Raw genomic sequence first — 21,004 nt, 5'->3', positions numbered from 1 at the left:
GACGGACGGACAGGGGCGACGACAATATACGTCCACATGAAAATGTGGGCGTATAAAAATAATATGGAAAAAGGTAAATATTCTAATAAACTGGATATATCTGCTTGTTGATAGCAAGGACGGATTCAAAAATATTATGCTGCCCTATTTGGAGATCTACAGTATAACATGGACATATTTAAATCTCTTATTTGTGTGCCACCTATACAAATTTGTAATTTTTTTGAAGAGAAATTCAATAAATCAAACTAACAAATGACAATAATGACATCAAAATCAATAAAAGATAAATGTGAATGTTTTCTGTCTGTGTTTATATCAACAAATATATATATATATATATATATCTGCCACAGAAGATGACCAAATGCTACTTGAAATAAAATTAATAGAAAATAATCTATTTATACTATTATTGAGACAACATATAAGTTAACAAATAACTAACTTAAAATTTATATTTCATAATATTTGGCATCACATTCACTGTAGAGTGGATATATATGTAAAACACCATGAGGACTATATTACACTATCACTAATGTCAAAACACTAAAGGCCAACTTATTTCCAAGGCCTCTGTCCAATACAATTTGACATAAAATCATAATATCAACTGTATTATATAATGCAAGACAGACTGTCCTTTAATATTTATGGGGAGAGAATCCACTTAGTAATGAAATGCATGCTGTATTACTATTAGGTTTATTCATTTTACATGAACATTCACTTACATTTCTTTCCAATTAATGATTTAGTAAGGGAGGGAAAAAAAACACCCTTCTCCATTAAAAAGATGGTCCATATGTGTCTGTTATCTAACAAAAGACAGATAATAATAACAACTACTCTGATAAACTTTTAGCAAAATTTTAAGCACTACCCACAACTAAAGAATGAATTTGCTAGTTAGTTCTGGTTTTCCCAATGTGGCATTTGAACAGAAATGTATAGAAAGTTTTTAAAAGTTGTTTCTAGTAGCTGTCATTGTTATCTATATAATGCTAAAATGGGTGGACCTTCTGCTTTAATTTCTATGATTATTCAAAAATTATTATTCCTAGAGGTTGCAAGCCATTTGAAGCCTCAATATGGACAAAATTTTATTTCGTAGGCTGTATCTTTGAGCATTTCTGATCTGTAGAGACAACTGAAATGTTTTTGATTAACACTTTAAATTGAGCACACTTTGTAAAAAATATATTTGGATATTATAATATATAAAAAAGGCAAGAGTAAAAAATGTTCTTTAAAAATAATTTGCTGTAAAATTCCCATCAATAACACATTGTATTGAAAATTGAGACTTTTGATATCTAAGGCACATATTACAAATTCCTTTAAAACAAAGATTATGTGAATCTAAAACTACGAGTTTATACTTTCAAATCTATATCACAGCACACTAAACTGATTTATAAAATAGGCCATTGGGTTTTCTTAAATAACAAGACAACAAAAATAAAACTATGATTATACACTGAACAGATTGTCTTATCTTTCTAATACCCCTAATCAAATGAACATCATCTTGAATATAATATCTAAAATTATCTTTGGTGGACAATCAAATAAATGCTATATAAAATACTGGAAAATGCTTCAACACTAAAAGAGGAATTTAGATTAACCTAATTATTTCACTCATTCTGCAACTTCATCATATCTGGTTCTTGAATTAAAAACATAACCATTTTCTTAATTACACTAAAGAATCCTAAAATCCATATCTCATAAGATCCTCTTTATATTCATGTTTTAGTCTAGAAGACATTCTTTTAAGATGCTTGGCTGTTCTAGCAGCTTGTACTAAAGCATCATCTAAATGATATCTATCCATCACAGTATATCTTAAACCTTGTGAAATGTTTGATCGATGTCTAGATGATCCTCGATGACGATCTAAATCCATATCATCGTAAGAACGTACATAACGTCTAACTCTATATCTACGAGGTGGTGGAATATATTCTGGAAGAGTTCTGGTTTCCTGATAATTTGGAAGATGTCTGTTGGAAGGAATTTGGTAATTTTGTAAGCGTTCAAGTCTTTCATTAATTGCTGCTAAATCATCTTGTGTAACTCTTCTCTGTTGAGGTTGAGTGTAGTCAACACTATCATGACCATTTTGGTGCTGACCTTCATAAGGTGGGGGATTAGATGCTTGAGCAGGCATTGAGGTCATAGGAGTTGGAGAATTAAATCCTTGGATGGGCGAATTTCTTAGAGACCTCCTTATATGTGATGGTGTAGCACGGTTGCTTCTGAGATATCTGACTTCTTCCATCATTTCTTGTACAGTATCACCATTTTGTGTAGGATAAGCCTGAGCACCTGTCTGTGTTCCTTGTTGACTTGTAGTAGCATCACCTGGCTGACCACGTGATCGCAATTGTTTTACATCCCTGTATAAGGTTTCAAGTCTTTCTTGTTGCATTGATGGTTCTGTAATATGACTGGTGTCATCATCATAAACACTACTTGTGTCACTACCGATACCATGCTCTTTCTTAATGTCCTTCACCTCCATCAAAATACTTCGTAATAAATCTGAACGATTACTACGTCTCTTTTTCTTTTTCTTGGGTGTTTGTGTTTCAATATTACGAGGGGGCTCTTCAAACATGGTTTCGTCTGTTTGTGTACGTATGTGTCCTGGTGTCTGACAGGCTACGTTACGCATATCTTCTGGATCAGCACTTTGAAAAAAACCTTCAATAAAACTAACAGTTGAATCTTCATCAGAATCATAAACCAGAGTCGTCTCTTTCACATTCATAGAAGCTGATAACGTATCGTCAAGATTGTTGTCGAAACTCGATGCTTGCATAGTTTCCAGAAGCGTGTCACCATATCCTGATTCTTCGCTTTCATATTCTAATGCACCTGAAGCACCTTTCTTAAAACTCTGATCATGTAATGTCCGACTTAATGGCCTATCACGACTTTGATTTAATGTTCTATCACGGGGAGGTTTCGATGATTTATCACGCCCAGAATTTAGACCTCGATTTGGATTTATACTGCGATCACGACTATTATTTAGAGTTCTATCACGACTTTGATTTAAGGTTCGATTTAGTAATCTATTGTTTGGATCTCGTAATACACTTCCGCTTCCAGGAAAGAATCTGCTGTCACCAGAGTTAGGCTTTGGTCTACGATAGGGAAAAGAATCATCATCACTGTCGTATGGTGTGAATGGTGTTCCTCTCGAAGCAGATGTTGGCGTTTGTGTAGATCTACATTTTCTTCTGGTACGCTGTTTAAATTGATGGAGGAATAAAGAATTAGTATCATGCAAATAAAGTCAATATTTAACAGATTGATATGATCACAGCAGCTTTTGAGAACTTTAGGTTAGAAGTAAAATCATTTGCATTCACCATTCTCATGCTTTTTAATCAAAACTTGTAACAGTACTAATTTAAACATTTGAATTATATTTTAAAGTTTATCTTTTTTCCTATCAGGTCTAAATATATTCTACAAACTAAAGGTAATAAATAAACAAATATCTAGCAAACTAAGTAAAAAGCCACACATAAATATAACTAATAAATATTCTGAATGAAGGATGAAATGATCAAATGAATAGGTAAAATGTGAAATGATGAATTTAAAAGTTGCATACGTTGCTTTGCAATGTAAAATTTCACAATTTGAAACACATAAAAAAAGTAAGTTTTCTAACTGTGCGAATAAAAAGGGAAGAATGTGCATTTCAGAAATACAAACATTAACAATGTTATTAAAAAAAAAAAAAAAAAAAAAAATAAGCATCCACAGGAAAAAAGGCAAATTTGACTGGAAAGTTATTTGTAAAGATTCAAACAGTTAATTTTGAGACCAGATAATTAACACCAAATTCTAAAAACTTCTGTCTTCAGATGTAAAGTAAACATTAAAAAAAAAGGTATTTACTACAGTATGTGGGGAAATACAATAAAGTGAAAAGGGTTTTACGTAAAGACAGATTCTTTCAAAAGCTGCTCGAAGTGATCATGCAAACACAAAACTGTTTTCATAAATCTGATATAGATGTTGATTTACTTACATGATACTAGATCATTTTTCCTCCATCATTAAACAGTATTACACAAACAAGTATACATGTCCAACTTCATTGACAATACAATGATATTGCTAATAATATCTTATACATCTACATGACATTTAAGATACATTTCCAGTAAATGACATCGAATTGACTTATATTCTGCTACATGTATATTTAATTAGATTAAGAAATTCATGCAAAACATTGATCAACTCACTAATAACCTATTATTCAATCAATAATTCCTATACATGAACCAACATGATTTTCAGCCAATGAATGCTAATGTTGTAGATGTATTGTATGTTATTTTGAGATTCAATGTTTTGTGTAAATGCTATTAATGTTAAAGCTATTACCACTTGTATTTAGAATTGATCTATATAAGAAGCTTATTATTTCCTACCATTGTACAATATGTCACTAATCAGCAAGTTGACAGCTTTATACTAATCCTTATCATAGTCACAATACCCATATCTGAGTTCAACAATTAATTTGCAGTAACCACTAATTTTTCATTCATTGAATAATAAATACCTCAAGAACAGATTTATCAATCCATATCTATAGTGATCCCCCAGATTTTGAAATAAAATCTGCTAACCATACCTCACTCATTGAGTTTGAGTTCTGAAAGATATTTCAAATGCTAGTAGTTTTCCTGTACATTATAAATGTACAGAGAATGGTCATTTCTATTAGTAACTGGAGTAAAACTGTTTTATCTAGTATTATTTTTATTTTTGTTAAAACACATAATAAACCTTTAAAACAATACATGTACATAATGTGATTGTAAATGTGATGAACACGCAGTGGAAATAAGTGCATGGCTGAAAACAGTAGAATCGATATACGGTACATAAAACAACAATGAATATTTAATGAATTCAATATGGAAATGGACATGCAAAGCAAGTATGCAACTAAAAATCTAGATCTACATTTCTTTACTAAGCTAAATTCTTACTATATGTATATATATTTAGGACAGTTCATGCATTAATTTAAATTGGACAACTATTCTCTCTGTACTATAAAACTACAATTTAATTTACGATATGATTATTTTTGTTTATCTTTGAATTTCAAGAATTGGAAGAATAACTTTCTTAATTTCTACTATTGATATTAAATAAATAGATTTCTCCCTCTATACCACAATTTTCAATTCTTATTTTTATATATTCCAAAGTTTAGAACAAAATTAGAAACTTTGTATATGTCGGTTTGTTAGGTATTTATGTGTATATTTTCCCTAAACATAGAATTCCTATTTTATATTAGCTTTCTAGTATACTGAATATTAGCTTTGCAATTCTATGTATAATATCTAACTGTAACTTGAAAACCTTTACTGTCATGATAAATTTTATGACATTCCAAAAATACATAAACTGTCTTTTCAATGAAGCATCAAAACAGTAAAGAATTTCTAGTATCATTAGAATCTAATCTAGAATATAAGAGAATATAGATGAATATATAACTGAAAATCAAAACAATTAATATACAAAACTCACCTTAAGACGTGCACTTCTTTCGGTCATATTAGCATCTGACTGGTCAATGCGCTCTAATTCTCGTACATAGTTTTCTAAATCTTCGTCCATTGTATCCTGGCGATCTTGTAGATCTTTAGCAGCCTGTAAGGCCTGTTCTCTATCTATTAGTAGATTTTCAATCTGACCAAGTAATTCCTCCCAATCATCTTTCAATGCTCGTATAACTGGATCTGGTATTGTGTCATTGTGTTGTGTTAAGTTACGGTATTGAGATAATAGTTCTTCTATAGCCCGACCACGGCCCTGAACTTCATTTCTTATACCCTAAAAACACATGGGCAAAAAATATAATGAATAATGCTATACTTTTTAATGGTATCATGTTTAACAAAAATACTGCACATGGTTTCAATTTTCTATATTATAGGTGATATTCCCATTTTATGCATCAAACCAATGATGTTAGTGGCACATAGTTTCAAACAGTCATTTTAAAAAATAGAATACATCAGCAAATCTACTTTCTACAAAATATCAAAATACACTTACCCGTAATCGATCAAGATCTAATTCAGCGGCTTCAGCATGTAGCTTAGATGGTCGATTCTCTATTTCTGATACTTCTTCTTGCTTATTATGTAACCAGTGACGCAAATCAGCACGAGATCTATCAACAGATTCCCACTGTCTCATCATATCACGTAACCTGTCTAATCTTTTCTCTACCTGTAATAATGTTAAGAAACAAATTAGAATTTACACAGAGACAGAGTTTAAACACTTGAGATAAACTAGGTCATTTCAAGACTAACATATGGTTCAATTTTATTTCAACAATTCGCTTGCGCATAGGGTTCTAACCACCCTGCCAATCCCCCCACCTCAGAATTTACAGAGCATAGGCTCTAATAAGACGTGCAGGAGAAACACACCACACATAACACATGTCTACCGGATACTCAAAATTCAGCAGCTTTTGAACTTAAAGATCTCAACATCACCAACTTTTAGTGACACTATGTCTGGTGGAAGCAGTGAAAAAGTAAACATTTCAACAAACTATTCTACCCTTGTGGATTGCTCAGTGATAGCACCCAAACTATCAAATGCTGATTGCTGCTTACTAATTTCATATCTAACGTTCTTGTTCAATTAATTTCTAGTGCCAGATAATGTAATATACCCAAAAATCTTCATAAAAGTTACCTGAATAATACTCTCTTTCATGTGTTGATTAACATCAGCAGAAAATTTAGACAATGGTGATTCAAGAGAAGCATCTTCTTGATTTAAGTTTTCCATACTACCTTGATTTTGACATCTATGAGCTGAATCGGCTAAGTTCTGTTTCATACTGTACAGTTTTTCTAGCATTGCCTGAAAGACATACATTCATCTTTATAACACTGGGGCTACGGTATTAAGAGGTCAGATTTTTTAAGGTTGCATCTGCAGGACTGACAAGGGAAATGTTGCACAGATGAAACTGGAGGTCTACCTGCCTATTCATAAACATTCATGTAAAAGAATCCATGAACATTGCAATTTGAAGGACATTAGTTGGAAGTTCTGCTGTCTGAGTGAGATTCACAACCTCAGGAAAAAAGATTAGCATAACTCTTACAGTACCTGTGCTGATTCTCTCTGTTTCTGTGCTTCATCTATACTATCAGGAATACTGGAGTCCGCTTCTTGTATCCACTCAACAACGTCACCAGACAAATATACTTCTGTGTTCTCTAACAGATCTTTATAATTCTGCCATTTGTTCAAGATATCTTGCAGACGCTCCTAAAATCAGTTTTATAGTGGAATGGAGATAGGATTGAGCGAGTTGGATATTTTCTTTTTTACATAGGTATAACACCAGCTTAATTAACATGCATCTATTCCTCGATTTGCATTCCAAAATACTGTGTGCAATTTGAATGAGAATATGATTGTTGTAGTTAGAGTAACAGAAAATAATTAATGTATTCGTTGATGATCATCAAAGCAAATTCTGCAGCGATGGCATGTTCTTTGTGTGAATTTAAATCTGATATGTTAAAGATTTGAAGAGAAATGAAGATTATATTAGGACCTGATAAAAGGTGGATTAATGTATTAAATCACAGTAAAGACTTTAGTTGGTATGCACTGTATAGTATTAATTAGAATCAGTTATGTTTGTACATGTATTTATAAGGGATTGTGTGACTTTCACAATTTTTGTTTACAAAAAAACAGAACTGCATTTTCCTTCATATCTCTGCAACGCCGTGGTATGACTATATACACGTACCACTACATTCCTGTCTGAAACCACAACATGGTTAAAGGGTTATGGAAATTCTGCTTTTAACTGATACCTCAACAATGGAATCACAATGGGAATATAGTTCATATTGGAATGGCTTAGCCTGTTCTGAATTTTACTATATATTATACATGAAATCTGAAATTCAGAGTTGGCTCTTAAGTTTAAAGTTTGAAGGTTTAACTGAAGAATAACAATACCCGGTACATTGTTTAAAAAACTTTAAAATTTAGATGTATTCATTTTATTTCCTTCTGCTTAAATGTCGAGCCAGACATCTGAAATTCAAACTAAACGAGTATGATACATAGGAGTGAAATGATGCAATGGTGGATCACAAAACTTCTTCACCTACTTTCAGCATGCATACATGTACTTGGTTTGCAACCATAACAAAGACAGTTATGTCATGACAAAAATAATTAAAATCAAAATTATGTCATGGAAACTAGTATCAAAATGGCTGAATAGAATAGTTATTCATGATCCACCATATTTCTTTAAAATGATACATTAAGTAGGTAGTTTAGATAAATACAGATTGAATATTTAGATATAAATATAACTGTCTGTTGCCATTGTCATACAAAAGAAACATGCACACATGCTATTAATAACACAAATAGTTATCAGTATCTAGTATACCAATATTTTATTACATTCAAAAGAAATCAATACAATATAATATTAAATATAAATAATAATGAAGATCAGTATTATATTATGTAATAAAATAATACTTAAAAAATTCTAAAAACATAGATACATCAATAGACAATCACAGTTTAAGGATATCAATAATAACCTAACAAATCTGCAAACTTCAAAATAATATAAAACTAACAGTAACATAACTTTAAACAAAAATCCTGACTATGAATTATTAAACGGACGGATAATAAAAAATTATAAAAATATCAGAACAAAATTCTAATATAATCAGTATAAAATCTTTCAGTGTATAGAATGTACAAGAATATTTGAAAAGTTAATTTTATTTAGTTTCATCTAGAGTATGATGCTCTTCATTAGTATAGTGTCCTATAATATAACTGAATATAATGTCATTAATAACACTTAAAATGATAATTTTAGATAAATAATGTCATGTTAAATTTCATGCAGCGGTTGATGATCTTTACTATACTATGTATATTTGTCTTATAAATGAATATAATTTTGTAAATAAAATTTAAAGTAGATGTTAAATACTGGTTATTGTGGGTAAAATATAATTTTGGTTAGTTAAGATAAGACATAGATCATAGATTTACCACGATTTAAAATTAGACAAGGATTTATAGGCAAAAATACTAATTTATAGAAAATTTTCCACAGGAAATTTAAGAGCATTGCAAGTCAGATAGATATACACAGCAATGAGCAACATAAGCATAGAGCAAAGGATATATCGAACTTATATATCTTTTTAGTTAATGAGAGTAGCCCTACACAGTACGGTACACACTCTGTTATGTATACAAACAGATTTGATCCTATTTATACAGAACAAACTATATTTTATTGTACCTTCAATCAACTCAAATATTTTTTAAATAAAAACAACAAATCTAAATTAAAGTGAAACATCTGCAATGTTAGCCTTTGAATCACATATCAAAGCAAGTTCATCAATTAAGCAAGATCACAAGGAAGAATAGTCAGGGTTAATTAAAATTATAATTTACAATTCTGGAGAAAAATGTATAACTCCTGGAACAATAAGAAAATATCATGCAATTATCACTTTTCATAAACCATTACTTCATAATCTAAATACTTTTACAAATAGCACTACAAATAGTCTACAATAAATAAATAAATGAATCTAGCCTATATAAAGACTGTATTGGATGGAATGATGACGATAATTTTTTTAATATAACTCTAAAAAATATCACAGAATACTTAATAAATACAAATTTAGTATATCACAGGCAATGAGGCATTCATTATCCAATGTCAATTTTAATTATAAGTTGTACAATCAAAATTTTGCAATGTCTTTCAAAATACTACGAGTTGATTTTTGATGAAAAACTTAGAAAAAATGCCATATATTTTAGATGTACATCTTTTAAATTAGGCAAAAATTCCTCATGCAGCAATGAGATCGTATTTTTTCATTTATATGATAAATCCAGGTCGTTGTTGTCTTCATTTTGATTTTTGGAATAATTGGCACTGCACGACTGGTTGTTGCTGGGGCATCAACTCGGATATATGGTGACAATGGTCATCTAGTAGAGATAGAGTTCGATATGGTCTAAAACAACCTGTGAGAGGACAATCAAGGTTAATCAATCAAGCCAGCAACCAATCAAAACACATCAAACAAAAATCAAAATAAAAGCAGAAATGATTCTGAGGAGCAAGCTAGGCAAACCAAATGGTTAAACTAAAAAAAAAAATCTTTTACATGCATTTGAAATAAATATTATTGATGGAAAGAAAACAATAAACTACTGTTTACTATACAAAGATGACACTGATTAACTATATTAAAAGGTGAGTACGAGAAAAAAAAATTGTGTTTTTGTTATGTTACTCAGCTTTACGAAGAAAAATCACCAATGTCTATACAGTGTTAGCAAGAAATACCCATCTTTTTGATGTATTTATAAATACACTTTAGATGTGACTTTAGATTTAAATCCAAATTTACTTTCAAGGTGCTTCATGTTTGAGTGTAATTTTTATCTTGCAGTTTAGTTTTACTCATAAAGTATAGCATCAGAATGGATTTCATATCATACCCATAACAGTATTAACAGTGGAATCAGATTTGTCGTAATCAGACAAGATTATTGAAGTTTTCACGCACTTGGCAAAACAACACAGATTGGTTAATCATTAGGGATTTTGTTAGTGAATAAAATTGCATAGTTTTTTTTAACTGGTGCTAAAAATATGTTCTAATATTTGATCAACAGATAAATATAATAAAACAATTCTACATCATACTCTCACTTTAAGATGTTACACTCAAACATGTTAAATTATCATAAAAGAGAACAAACAAAAACAACCCGAACATGTTAATGTAAATTATTAGTTCTGCAAAAAAAGCAACTTATTTATAAAACATTCACACAATACAACAACAACTACATGCAGGTTTCTACATTGTTCATGGCAACAGACAGTTTTTTTATATAAATAAATCTCTCTAAAGAATGATATAAAACTACCTACAAATTTAATGTACGTAGCAGTTTATGTGTGTTGATATGTAATGGTATGTTGGTATGTTTTAATTAACTACCCTCAGTTAGGATTTGGGTGAAACAGTATGGATATGTGGTGGATGATGATAAAGTACATTGTGGAATGGTGAAAACAGTCAGCACTATCTTTAACAGCATTTAACTCTTAGTAAGTGTGGACTAGAATGCACAGGACACAATTATATGAAACATGATAGACTAGAAAACCCTAGTCAAATGTCCCTCAGTAATATACTATTCAAAAAAAGTAGGGGATATTTGATTTTGGGGGCATAATACTAAAATATGCAAATGACTACGAAAAAAGTCACTATAGAACCTAACAGAAGAAACATTTCCAGTTACATGTGACGCCCAAACGCACCAATAGCTACCGCATGGAATGCAGGTGATGCTTGGGATCATCATGGGGGTCCAACCCAAGATTTGCACGACTCTGACTTTGAATGTTACAGTCATTGTGCCATTGAATTCCAGGGTGGAAACATCAGTTTAATTGTTTTAGTGACCAGAAAACAAATTTTGATATGCGTCGGCTTACCCAAAATGAAAGGTTACGTGCCCTTGGCATGCTACAGATCGGCACAACACAGGCGGTTGTGGCGCGGACGATGAATGTTTCTCAGTCTGTCATAAGCAGGCTATGGTCCAGATACCGTGATACACAATCTGTACAGGACAGACCACGCTCAGGTCGACCAAGGGCGACAACTCAAGCCCAGGATCGATTTATCCGTACCTTGGCCTTGAGAAATCGTGTCATCACAGCAAATCAGATCAGCGCTCGTCTTCAAACAGACACTGGTGTGAGAGTGAGTAGCCAGACGATTCGGAATCGACTGCATAGGGGTCACCTTCGCGCCCGACGTCCTCGCGTGATCCCTTGTTTGAGAGATCATCACATTCAGGCAAGACGTCGTTGGTGTAGGGATCGTCAACACTGGGATAATCGACGCTGGAGCAATGTGATGTTTTCAGATGAGTCAAGGTTCACTGTTGATTTTTTGGACAGACGTAGGAGGGTGTGGCGTCGTCGAAACGAGCGCTTCCAAGACGTTAACGTCATCAGACATGATCGATTTGGGGGTGGTTCTGTTATGGTGTGGGGAGGCATCACTGTTGCTGGAAGAACGGCTTTACATGTTGTTGCAGGGCGTGTTACAGGCCAGTACTACCGGGACAACATCTTGGCAGTCCATGTTGTTCCGTTCGCACGACGTCATGGCCGCCGTTTCATCTTCCAGGATGACAACGCAAGATGTCACAGGGCAAGGATCGTTACAGGTTACCTCCAACAACAGAACATCACCACATTACCTTGGCCAGCACGAGTCACAACCTCTCCCCCATCGAGCATGTCTGGGACATGCTTCGACAGAGGTTACGTCAACGTCAACAACGTCCTGCCAATGTCCAAGAACTTGCTGCTGCGTTGCAACAGGAATGGGACAATCTGGACCAAAATGACCGTAGACGTCTCATTAGGAGTATGCCACGTCGGATCAATGCTTGTTTGGCAAACAGAGGAGGATTTACCCGTTACTGACTTGGTTGTGATGCTGTGGTAACTTTGCTGTTTGACCCCGGGTATCATTTTACCCTTATAATGGTCAGTCTGTGCCTTACTTAGTCTAACGATCATTTGGAATAAATCGATGAATGTGAACTTCATTTCATTTTGTCATTTGTTTCTTCGTCAGTTTCATTAGGTGACTTTAATAACACTTAAAAATCAAATATCTCCTACTTTTTTTGAATAGTATATATGGTAATCGAATTCAATAGAATAAATTACATGCTGGTACAATTGTTCAGCACAATTATTAAAGCTCAATACGTGACGCATTCAAAATTTAATCTCAACATCAAAATAACAAGAATTGTGCTTTCAAGTTATGGGAAAATCATGTATAAATATTTATATTACAAGAGGTCGAGCAGAAAACACATTGTTGAGTTAAATAATTGTTGAAGTTATGCTGACTATAAATCTCATCAAGATGAACAATCTACCAAAGATTTTGTATACATGTACATAATATATCTTTATGACACATTTTAACTTATTTTGTTTTCAATGCTTTTAGAATCATTAGTTATAATCTTGATTTACAATATTCAAACAGCTATTCTGGATATGTTTAAGCTAAAAGTGTGCCACATACAACCAAAAGAATAGCATAGATTATTTACTTTGATGAGATGATATGAATAGGATGTGATGAAATACATAAATATTTGAATAATTTGATCAACTAACACACTTAAATATTCAGTTTACCAACTAAGATTATTTTCAATAGCTTCAAAGCAGAATATTATTCCTAGTTGAATAAAATACTAATAACTATGAATACATCGAGAATTTGATACAAGTAATTCTTAAAAGTATATAAAGAGAATAGGGACCCTGCAGGACTAAATATCGGGACGACTACCCACCACTATATAGATTTCCAAGTAATTCTTAATCAGGAAAAGGATAATATTGATTGCTACTCTGCCTAGGATTTTTAATTTATTGATCTGCATTTATATTTAGTATATAAGAAGAGACAATTCCGTATTTATTTGATTTCTCCCTCCCCAAAAAGGAATTAACTTATCAAGAATAGGTATCTTCAAGGAGATTTCACAGAACATGTTGCTTTATACCAACCAGGTGATATCATCTGTGAAAAACTTAATTGTGGCAGTAATTGAAAATAATCCCAAAAATAAAATTTTGTTGTAAATTGATTTTTATCATTTCCATGAATTGCTTTAAATGTCCAAAGATTTAATTTGACAATTAACAATTATTATGTCATCTCAGCAGTCTTATATGTAAATAATATTTCATAGACTTACCTTTATCTGTTGAGCTGTCGCTTGTAAGTTTGTGTAACTTTCTTCTAGGTTCTGTAACTGAGATTGAATTTGTTCAGACAGTTTGAAAACTCCCGGATTATTTATAATCAATTCCTGACCTATCTTGTTGACATGATCCATGGTCGATCGATAATTAGTTATCTCTCTTAGAATAGCCTGAAATGTAAATATTAATTGCTGTTATATTATCAAAAAACAATAAAACTAGACACATTTTTTGCAGGGATGCCAAAGACCCCCAAAACAACCCCCAGAGAATTTCCTGAGGGAAATAGTGAAAAAATAAATAAATCATAAGCTACCCATTAACGTCCAATTATGTTAACATTTGATTTATTTAATATAACGGCATATTGTCAGCAACAATTGTTGCAGTGGACATATTTATCCCTTTAAAATGAGAATATGAGTAGAACTCTCCAGTTTTCTTTATATGTGGTTCAAATGGTAGAAAATGTTTTTAATGACAATCACCATTACTTTTAATCACCATCTATTTATAAATAGAGATCCCTAATCACTGACCAATCAACAATGATGTGGTTATGAATTTTCAAGACAGTTTAGAAACATATCAAGGAAGAAGAAGGGAATGTGAATATTGGTGAATTTTGATAATTCAGAGATGTCCAGAATATATAATGAAAATTTCAAACCGATACTCGCCCTTTAGTCATTAAGTTTTTTACCTTATGCTTTTCAATCTGTCTTTCTGTCAGTTCCATAGTTGAGACATTTAAAGAATTATGAGACATAAGACGGAAAGATGTTTGAAGAAGCCATTTTTCACAGTCTTGTTGAGTTTCATGGAAGAGAAGATGTTCATCGTATCTGTCTTGAAGCATTTCAACATAATCCTATAACAATGTTTATAATATTAAATATTAAAGGAAGATTTTATAAATTTTATAGATAGCAAGAATGGGGTAGTTATGAAACCATTAGACTCATCAGCTGGTGGCCTGTATGAAAAATGTGTGTTGTTAACTCTTTTGGAATTCAGATCAACATCTCGACTCTTTTTATATAGGGTGGGGCTATTTGCCACATGTGGTAAGATAATTCGCCATATGTGGCAAGTCTCCGAACCACAATTATCAACCGATTTCAATGAAACTTACACATCACGATAACATTAATAATATCTCAAGAGTAGCCAAAATTTCGGACACTTCCGGTCAGCAGTTTCAGAGACATTGGATAACTACACATTTCATGTGGCATGGCTACAGACCTCAATTATCAACCGATTTCAATGAAACTTACAGAATATGATAACATTGATCAAATCTCAGAGTAGCAAAAGTTTCGACCACTTCTAGTTAGCAGTTTCCAAGATATCAGGTTACCACACATTTGTGTGGCACGACTACAGACCGCAATTATTGACCGATATCCATGAATCTTACAGAATATTATAAAATTAATAATATCTCGAAGTAGCCAAAATTTCAGCCACTTCCGGTTGGTGGTTTCCGAGATATCAGGTTACACACATTTCATGTGGCACAACTGCAGACCGCAATTATCAACCGATATCCATGAAGCTTGCAGAATATTAATGTTATCATATTCTGTAAGTTTCATGGATATCGGTTCATAATTGCGGCAAATAACCACTGTCTTTTATATATTTTATAAGGGCAATATCTTTTGACAATTCAGTTTTTTGTTCAACATCGTAAGTATTTTGATAAAATTTAAATTAACGTACCTGAGCTTTATTTCTGACTGCCTCATACCGTCTACGCACATCAGATAATGATTCAGCAATTTGTGGATTATCACATAAAGCTTGCAAATTAGCAACTCTCTCAGCCAGCTCATTTATCAATCTATTATGATTCTCAATATCTGTTAATATCAGCTACAAAATACAAATTATAAATTTTGTCATTATATCAAGGCCATTTCAAAAACAGCATATAATGATTTTCAAAATATATGGTTAAGTTTGCATTGCAAAGTAGCATGTTACCAATATCCATTGTAAATTGTATCAAGTTTTATAGGCTCAAATTTCCAAATCATTTAATAAACTTGACAAATTTATTCCCTACAGATAATATTAATTGGTTGAAAAAGTTGTAAAATTTCAAATGCTGTTACGTTTAGGCAGTGTTCAAAATGTTTCAGAGATGAGATATATATTATAAAGGTCTACCTGATATCTATCTAACTGTGTTTTCTTTTCCGCCAAGGTACATTTTATTTCTGGTTCAGGAATTAAAAGATTTTCAGTATCAGCTAGCCAGCGTATAATGCTACCAAAATACTCTTCGTAATCATGCCAGCGTTGCTGAACACCTTCCAACATAGCTGTAGCTTCCGTAATGGCCAAGTTCAATTTGTCCCAATCATTGGTCAAATCTGTTACTTGTTCTTCAATCATCTTTTTACCATCCATACTAGTATTAGGTAATATTTTCTCTGCCATGTCACAAACATGGTTGACCTTTTGTAGACCTTCATCCATATTAGCAGTTATATCCTAAAGTAATATCCAAAATATGTAAACTGTTAACTATAAAAGTTGGGTTTTACCATGGACCTTATAATACATGGACTGGCAACGGCTTAATAACCTAACCAGAGATGTATGGCGCCCTGTAATTTGAGACACGTCGCGGTAATTTGAGACGTGTCAATCACGACCAAACGAAAGTTGTTAACGAGTTATGTCCCTTCGCGGCGTCTGTAGTTACCTGGCATGCGTACTGCTCCATTATGAGTATAATGGCTGGCTTACAGCACCTATAAATAAATCTGCGAGCCGTCGGATGTTTATATTTTATTGAATAATATGCCAATAAAATTAAACTTATTTTAAACAAAATTTCTCACTTTTTCTATCTAAAGAAACTGGGCAAAACTGTGGGGAAATTTGGGTCAAATCAAATACAGGTTTATTCATGATTGTTGAACAGTACATGCATTGGTACTTGAAAATATCACAAAACAAAATAATTTTTTAAAAATGTTAATATTTGTTTAAAAAAATAAGACTTTTGCCCAGTACAGTAGAAAAGATATCAAAGTTTATGGAGAAAGGGATCATTAATTCCAAAAATAAATGTTTCACTGATTGAAAGCAAAAATAAAATCACATATTTTTTCATAAAATTGTCTAAAGTGTTATTTTCGTTGTTTTTAGAAAGTAATTAATTATATTTCACTTTTTTAAAAATCGATGATTATTTTTCCAAACAATGCCTTAGATTCACGTGTATCAGAATTATGTCAGAAAAATATGAAATAACAAATAGATTTTGATTGAATGCAAAAATCCCGACGCATGTTTTCGATTGTTCATATAACAACAAACAATGGTGAAGTCTTTGTTTCGTAGATGCAGTCTACGTGTAGTTTGAAGATGGTAATTACAAAGTTGTTTAAAATAAAATGTATACATATATGCAACGGAAATTATAGTTAATGACTTATCTTGTCAAACAAAAGTTTATTTTAGCAGTTTTTGGTAAATTCAGGACACAAAACGGAACGATGAAAACGTGTGACTATGTATAGCTAATTAGCGAAGACATTGAGTAATATCGCTATTGGCTTCTCTCGTGTTTTCTCGCGCGAAGTCTTGCGCGGCTGGCATTTAGCGTTATTGCTTCTAGTAACCAGTCCATGTATTATAAGGTCCATGGTTTTACTCAAGATCATCTCCAAATTGATAAAACCTGATCAACTAAAGACTATTCATCATGCCATTCACTTTTATCACTTAATTAAAGTGGCATTAGCAGGGCTCACAATGTCGATCTCCAAAGTCGCAATTTGCGTTAAAAATATGAAAGTGGCGATTAAAATTTGATTTTGGCGATAATGTTTTGCAGTACTGGCGATTCTTTTTGAGAACTGGTGGAAAAATCTTAAAATTCTAATCGTATTTATCCGGATTGATCATTATTAAGTGTCAATCACGTGGCGGGATACTATAAATTAATCAACTGGCAAATAATCCGGATCGAGGCAAGATTAGATATAGAGCTGAGAGTTCTTGCCATAATAGTAAATAAATAGATAATGAAAAAGAGAATATGGTGAAAATTTCAGTCAAATTACTTCACTCTAAGCTTAGATATTAGAGTCATTACTACTGTTGTTACGATAATAAACAAAGTTTCGATTATCCATTTTTACGGTAACCACATCCACCAGAAAACGTATTTGAATCCACTAAATATCGCAGGCATCCGATGGCATCAAGAGTTGATTATGGTTTTGGTAAGATAATTAATATCTAATTAATATTTTAGATAATATTTTAGGCCTAAAGAAAGACCTGCAATAAGCAGATTTAGCTCTTGCATAATGCATGTTTAAACTTAAATATATATTATTGGCTTTGATTATGGTACAGCATCTATAACTACCATATTGTCATAAGGAAGTAACAAATTTCTACCTTTATATCATCTATTTTATCTTGTGTAGAATCCCAACCACCTGTAGTATCTTTACAGGCTTCAATACGTTCTCCCATCCATTTAATCCATTTATTAGCATTAGCTAGAGCATTATCATATTCGCGATGATCTTGAACATTATCTCGTAATCTTCTCACCATATTCTAAAAGATTAAAAGTAAAGTCATTTTATTCAAACCCTTGACTTATATTAGTTATTATTAATGGACAGAATCTTTAGATCTCACATAGAATGTTAGGCAATGAAATTATTCATGCAACATTGCCATGAATGTAACTTTGGAGTAAGAACTTTCAAGTTTGTCATACATAGTTTCCAAAGATTGCAAGGGTGTAAGACAGCGCGTCATGGGTATAATCTACGTCCCACTAAAATTTGTCTATGAATAATGTCATCTTGCTTTATATGGGTAATTTTGTTATTGATAATAGTATCAGTTTTGACTAAAATTTAAAGATGAATGTTTCCATAACAAAATACATGATCAGCAAGTAGGGATTACCTTAGATGAGGAACATAATGACTGATATTTTGTAGATAATTGCATCATGTTATTAGAGAGTCTAGGATCACTACTTCTTTGTGCAATGGCATCTCCCTTCTCCCTCACTTTCTCTAATGCAATCTTGTTGTCAACAATATTATCACACAGGTCCTAAAAAATTTAAATAATTTATCAAAACATATCTTTGTAATACATATACTTGTATAAATGTCAATGTGACAATGCTTTCTGGTCTTATTTTACAAGGGAACAGATAGGTTTATAAATTACAGAAATCTGAAACTTACTTCCCCATGTCTTAATTGTTGTTGTTTCTTAAATAAATTACTGGTTGGTTCCAACTGATCTTTTACTTCTTTGTTCATTTTTTCAATCCATTCCAAAAATGCTTTCTGTTCATCATCGAGCTGACTCCAGTTAGCAATGGCTGCCTCTAGATTATTTTCTACTTCACCAACAGCTGACGCAAAACTATTCCAATCATCTCGTAATGATTTTACTTCTTGTTGTATCACTTCTTGTCCACGAGGGGCTGTTTGACGACAAACCTGGTTACCAAGTGTAGCAGCTCTTTCTACCATTTCTTGCCCATGGCTGAGTTCTAATTTGAATTCCTGAAAATAATAAGCATATAATTTCAATAAATTCTATATTGCATATTTTTTTTTTCTGAAAGAGGTATTAATGCTTTTTCAAAAAGATATATACATAATATTCAACATAATTCTTGCAAAACCAATTGGCTCACTTTCCAACTTCTTCACCTAAAAGTTGATACTCATGTGACAAGCATACTGAATTCTAATTGTGAGTGACATCATTGTATGTTTATTTTCATTATATCAAAGCAATATGCTCTGTACGACAGACTTTTTGAAGATACGATGCCAGGTAACGATAAATAAGCCCACAGCAGCTTAATCGTCCAAGTGGTCGACAAGGGTTGTCGCATATTTATTCTTTTGTATCGGGGGCATATACAAGACAACTTCATACAGATAACTTTAAAATTTTCATTGTTTGAGGGTTCACAAGGTGCTACAAACTGAAACAAGGGCCTTAACTCTGGAGATAATTTAAAGAAATTGTTAAAATTCTACAGTCTTTTTTGTTTTACCTATTAAAATAATGCGCATCCATTTCAACGAAGTGAAACAAGGGCCATACCTCCAGAAGAAATTAATGGAAATTGCTGAAATTCAATAGGCTTCTTAATTTCATTTATTCAAATGATCAGATGATAACTTTTGTCATTTGAGCATTACAAAGTTGAACAAACTGAAACAAGGGCCATAACTCCAGAAGAAAGTAAAAGAAATTGCTGAAATATAATAGGCTTCTTCGTTTCACTAATTTAATTAATGTAAATAAACTTCATTAGAGCATTCACAAGGTTCAACAAAGTGAAACAAGGGACACAACTCTAGATGTAATTATTTGAAATTCAATAGGATTCTTCGTTTCGCTAAATTAAATGATGTATAAAAAATTTCATACAGATCGGATAACTTTGGTCATTAGGGCTTTCACGGCTTTCCAGAAGAAATTAATGGAAACTATTGAAATTAAATAGGATTCTTCACCTGACTAATGTAAATGACATATATCAATTGCATTACAATCAGATGATAAAAGTAGACTGTAGGGTGTTCACAATAAAATGTGGACGACGGTCAGACAGATGAAATGACGGCAATATACGACCACATTTCCATGTGCGCGTATAAGAACTGTTCTATTTTTGCCTTGAGCTATGGCACATTATAAGTATTGTTAAAATTTGTTGTATTGAGCATTTGAGAAATCTTACTCGTAGTTGTTGAAGTCTATCTTGTAATGTTTTCCTGTCACCAGAATAATCACTTAATCGCTGTAGCCTATGTTTAGTATTAGCTAACCAATCTAAACAGGCTATATAGGCTTTACGATATTCTTCATGACTTGTTACTTGTTCTTCCATACGACTTACAAGATCCTAAAATTAGAATTGGGTTTATTACAATATGTCTAAATAACATCAATATCCATCACTAAAAATAATTCTATGGCCATACTTGTGTAAAATCTGGAGAGAGAGAGAGAGAGAGAGAG

The 21,004-nt window shown here is 32.3% G+C and overlaps 1 protein-coding gene across 1 annotated transcript in view; it reads right to left on the bottom strand.

Moving 5' to 3' along the window:
- The window catches only part of LOC126821426 (muscle-specific protein 300 kDa), a 187,512-nt gene that overhangs the window by 74,283 nt on the left and 92,225 nt on the right, over window positions 1–21,004 (bottom strand). The window contains exons 81-92 of the mRNA XM_056100862.1: window positions 20,724–20,888; window positions 19,201–19,527; window positions 18,911–19,063; window positions 18,386–18,550; window positions 16,133–16,459; window positions 15,683–15,835; window positions 14,658–14,825; window positions 13,948–14,124; window positions 7,201–7,362; window positions 6,778–6,948; window positions 6,121–6,297; window positions 5,590–5,895 (exon numbers count right to left, since the gene is read on the bottom strand). Of these exons, the coding sequence (XP_055956837.1) occupies window positions 5,590–5,895; window positions 6,121–6,297; window positions 6,778–6,948; window positions 7,201–7,362; window positions 13,948–14,124; window positions 14,658–14,825; window positions 15,683–15,835; window positions 16,133–16,459; window positions 18,386–18,550; window positions 18,911–19,063; window positions 19,201–19,527; window positions 20,724–20,888 (2,451 nt within the window). The remainder of the gene's footprint in view (window positions 1–5,589; window positions 5,896–6,120; window positions 6,298–6,777; window positions 6,949–7,200; window positions 7,363–13,947; window positions 14,125–14,657; window positions 14,826–15,682; window positions 15,836–16,132; window positions 16,460–18,385; window positions 18,551–18,910; window positions 19,064–19,200; window positions 19,528–20,723; window positions 20,889–21,004) is intronic.

This window comes from Patella vulgata, chromosome 5, assembly GCF_932274485.2.
Source record: "Patella vulgata chromosome 5, xgPatVulg1.2, whole genome shotgun sequence".
NCBI classification, from domain to species: domain Eukaryota; kingdom Metazoa; phylum Mollusca; class Gastropoda; family Patellidae; genus Patella; species Patella vulgata.
This window is presented reverse-complemented; position numbering and strand designations above follow the sequence as displayed.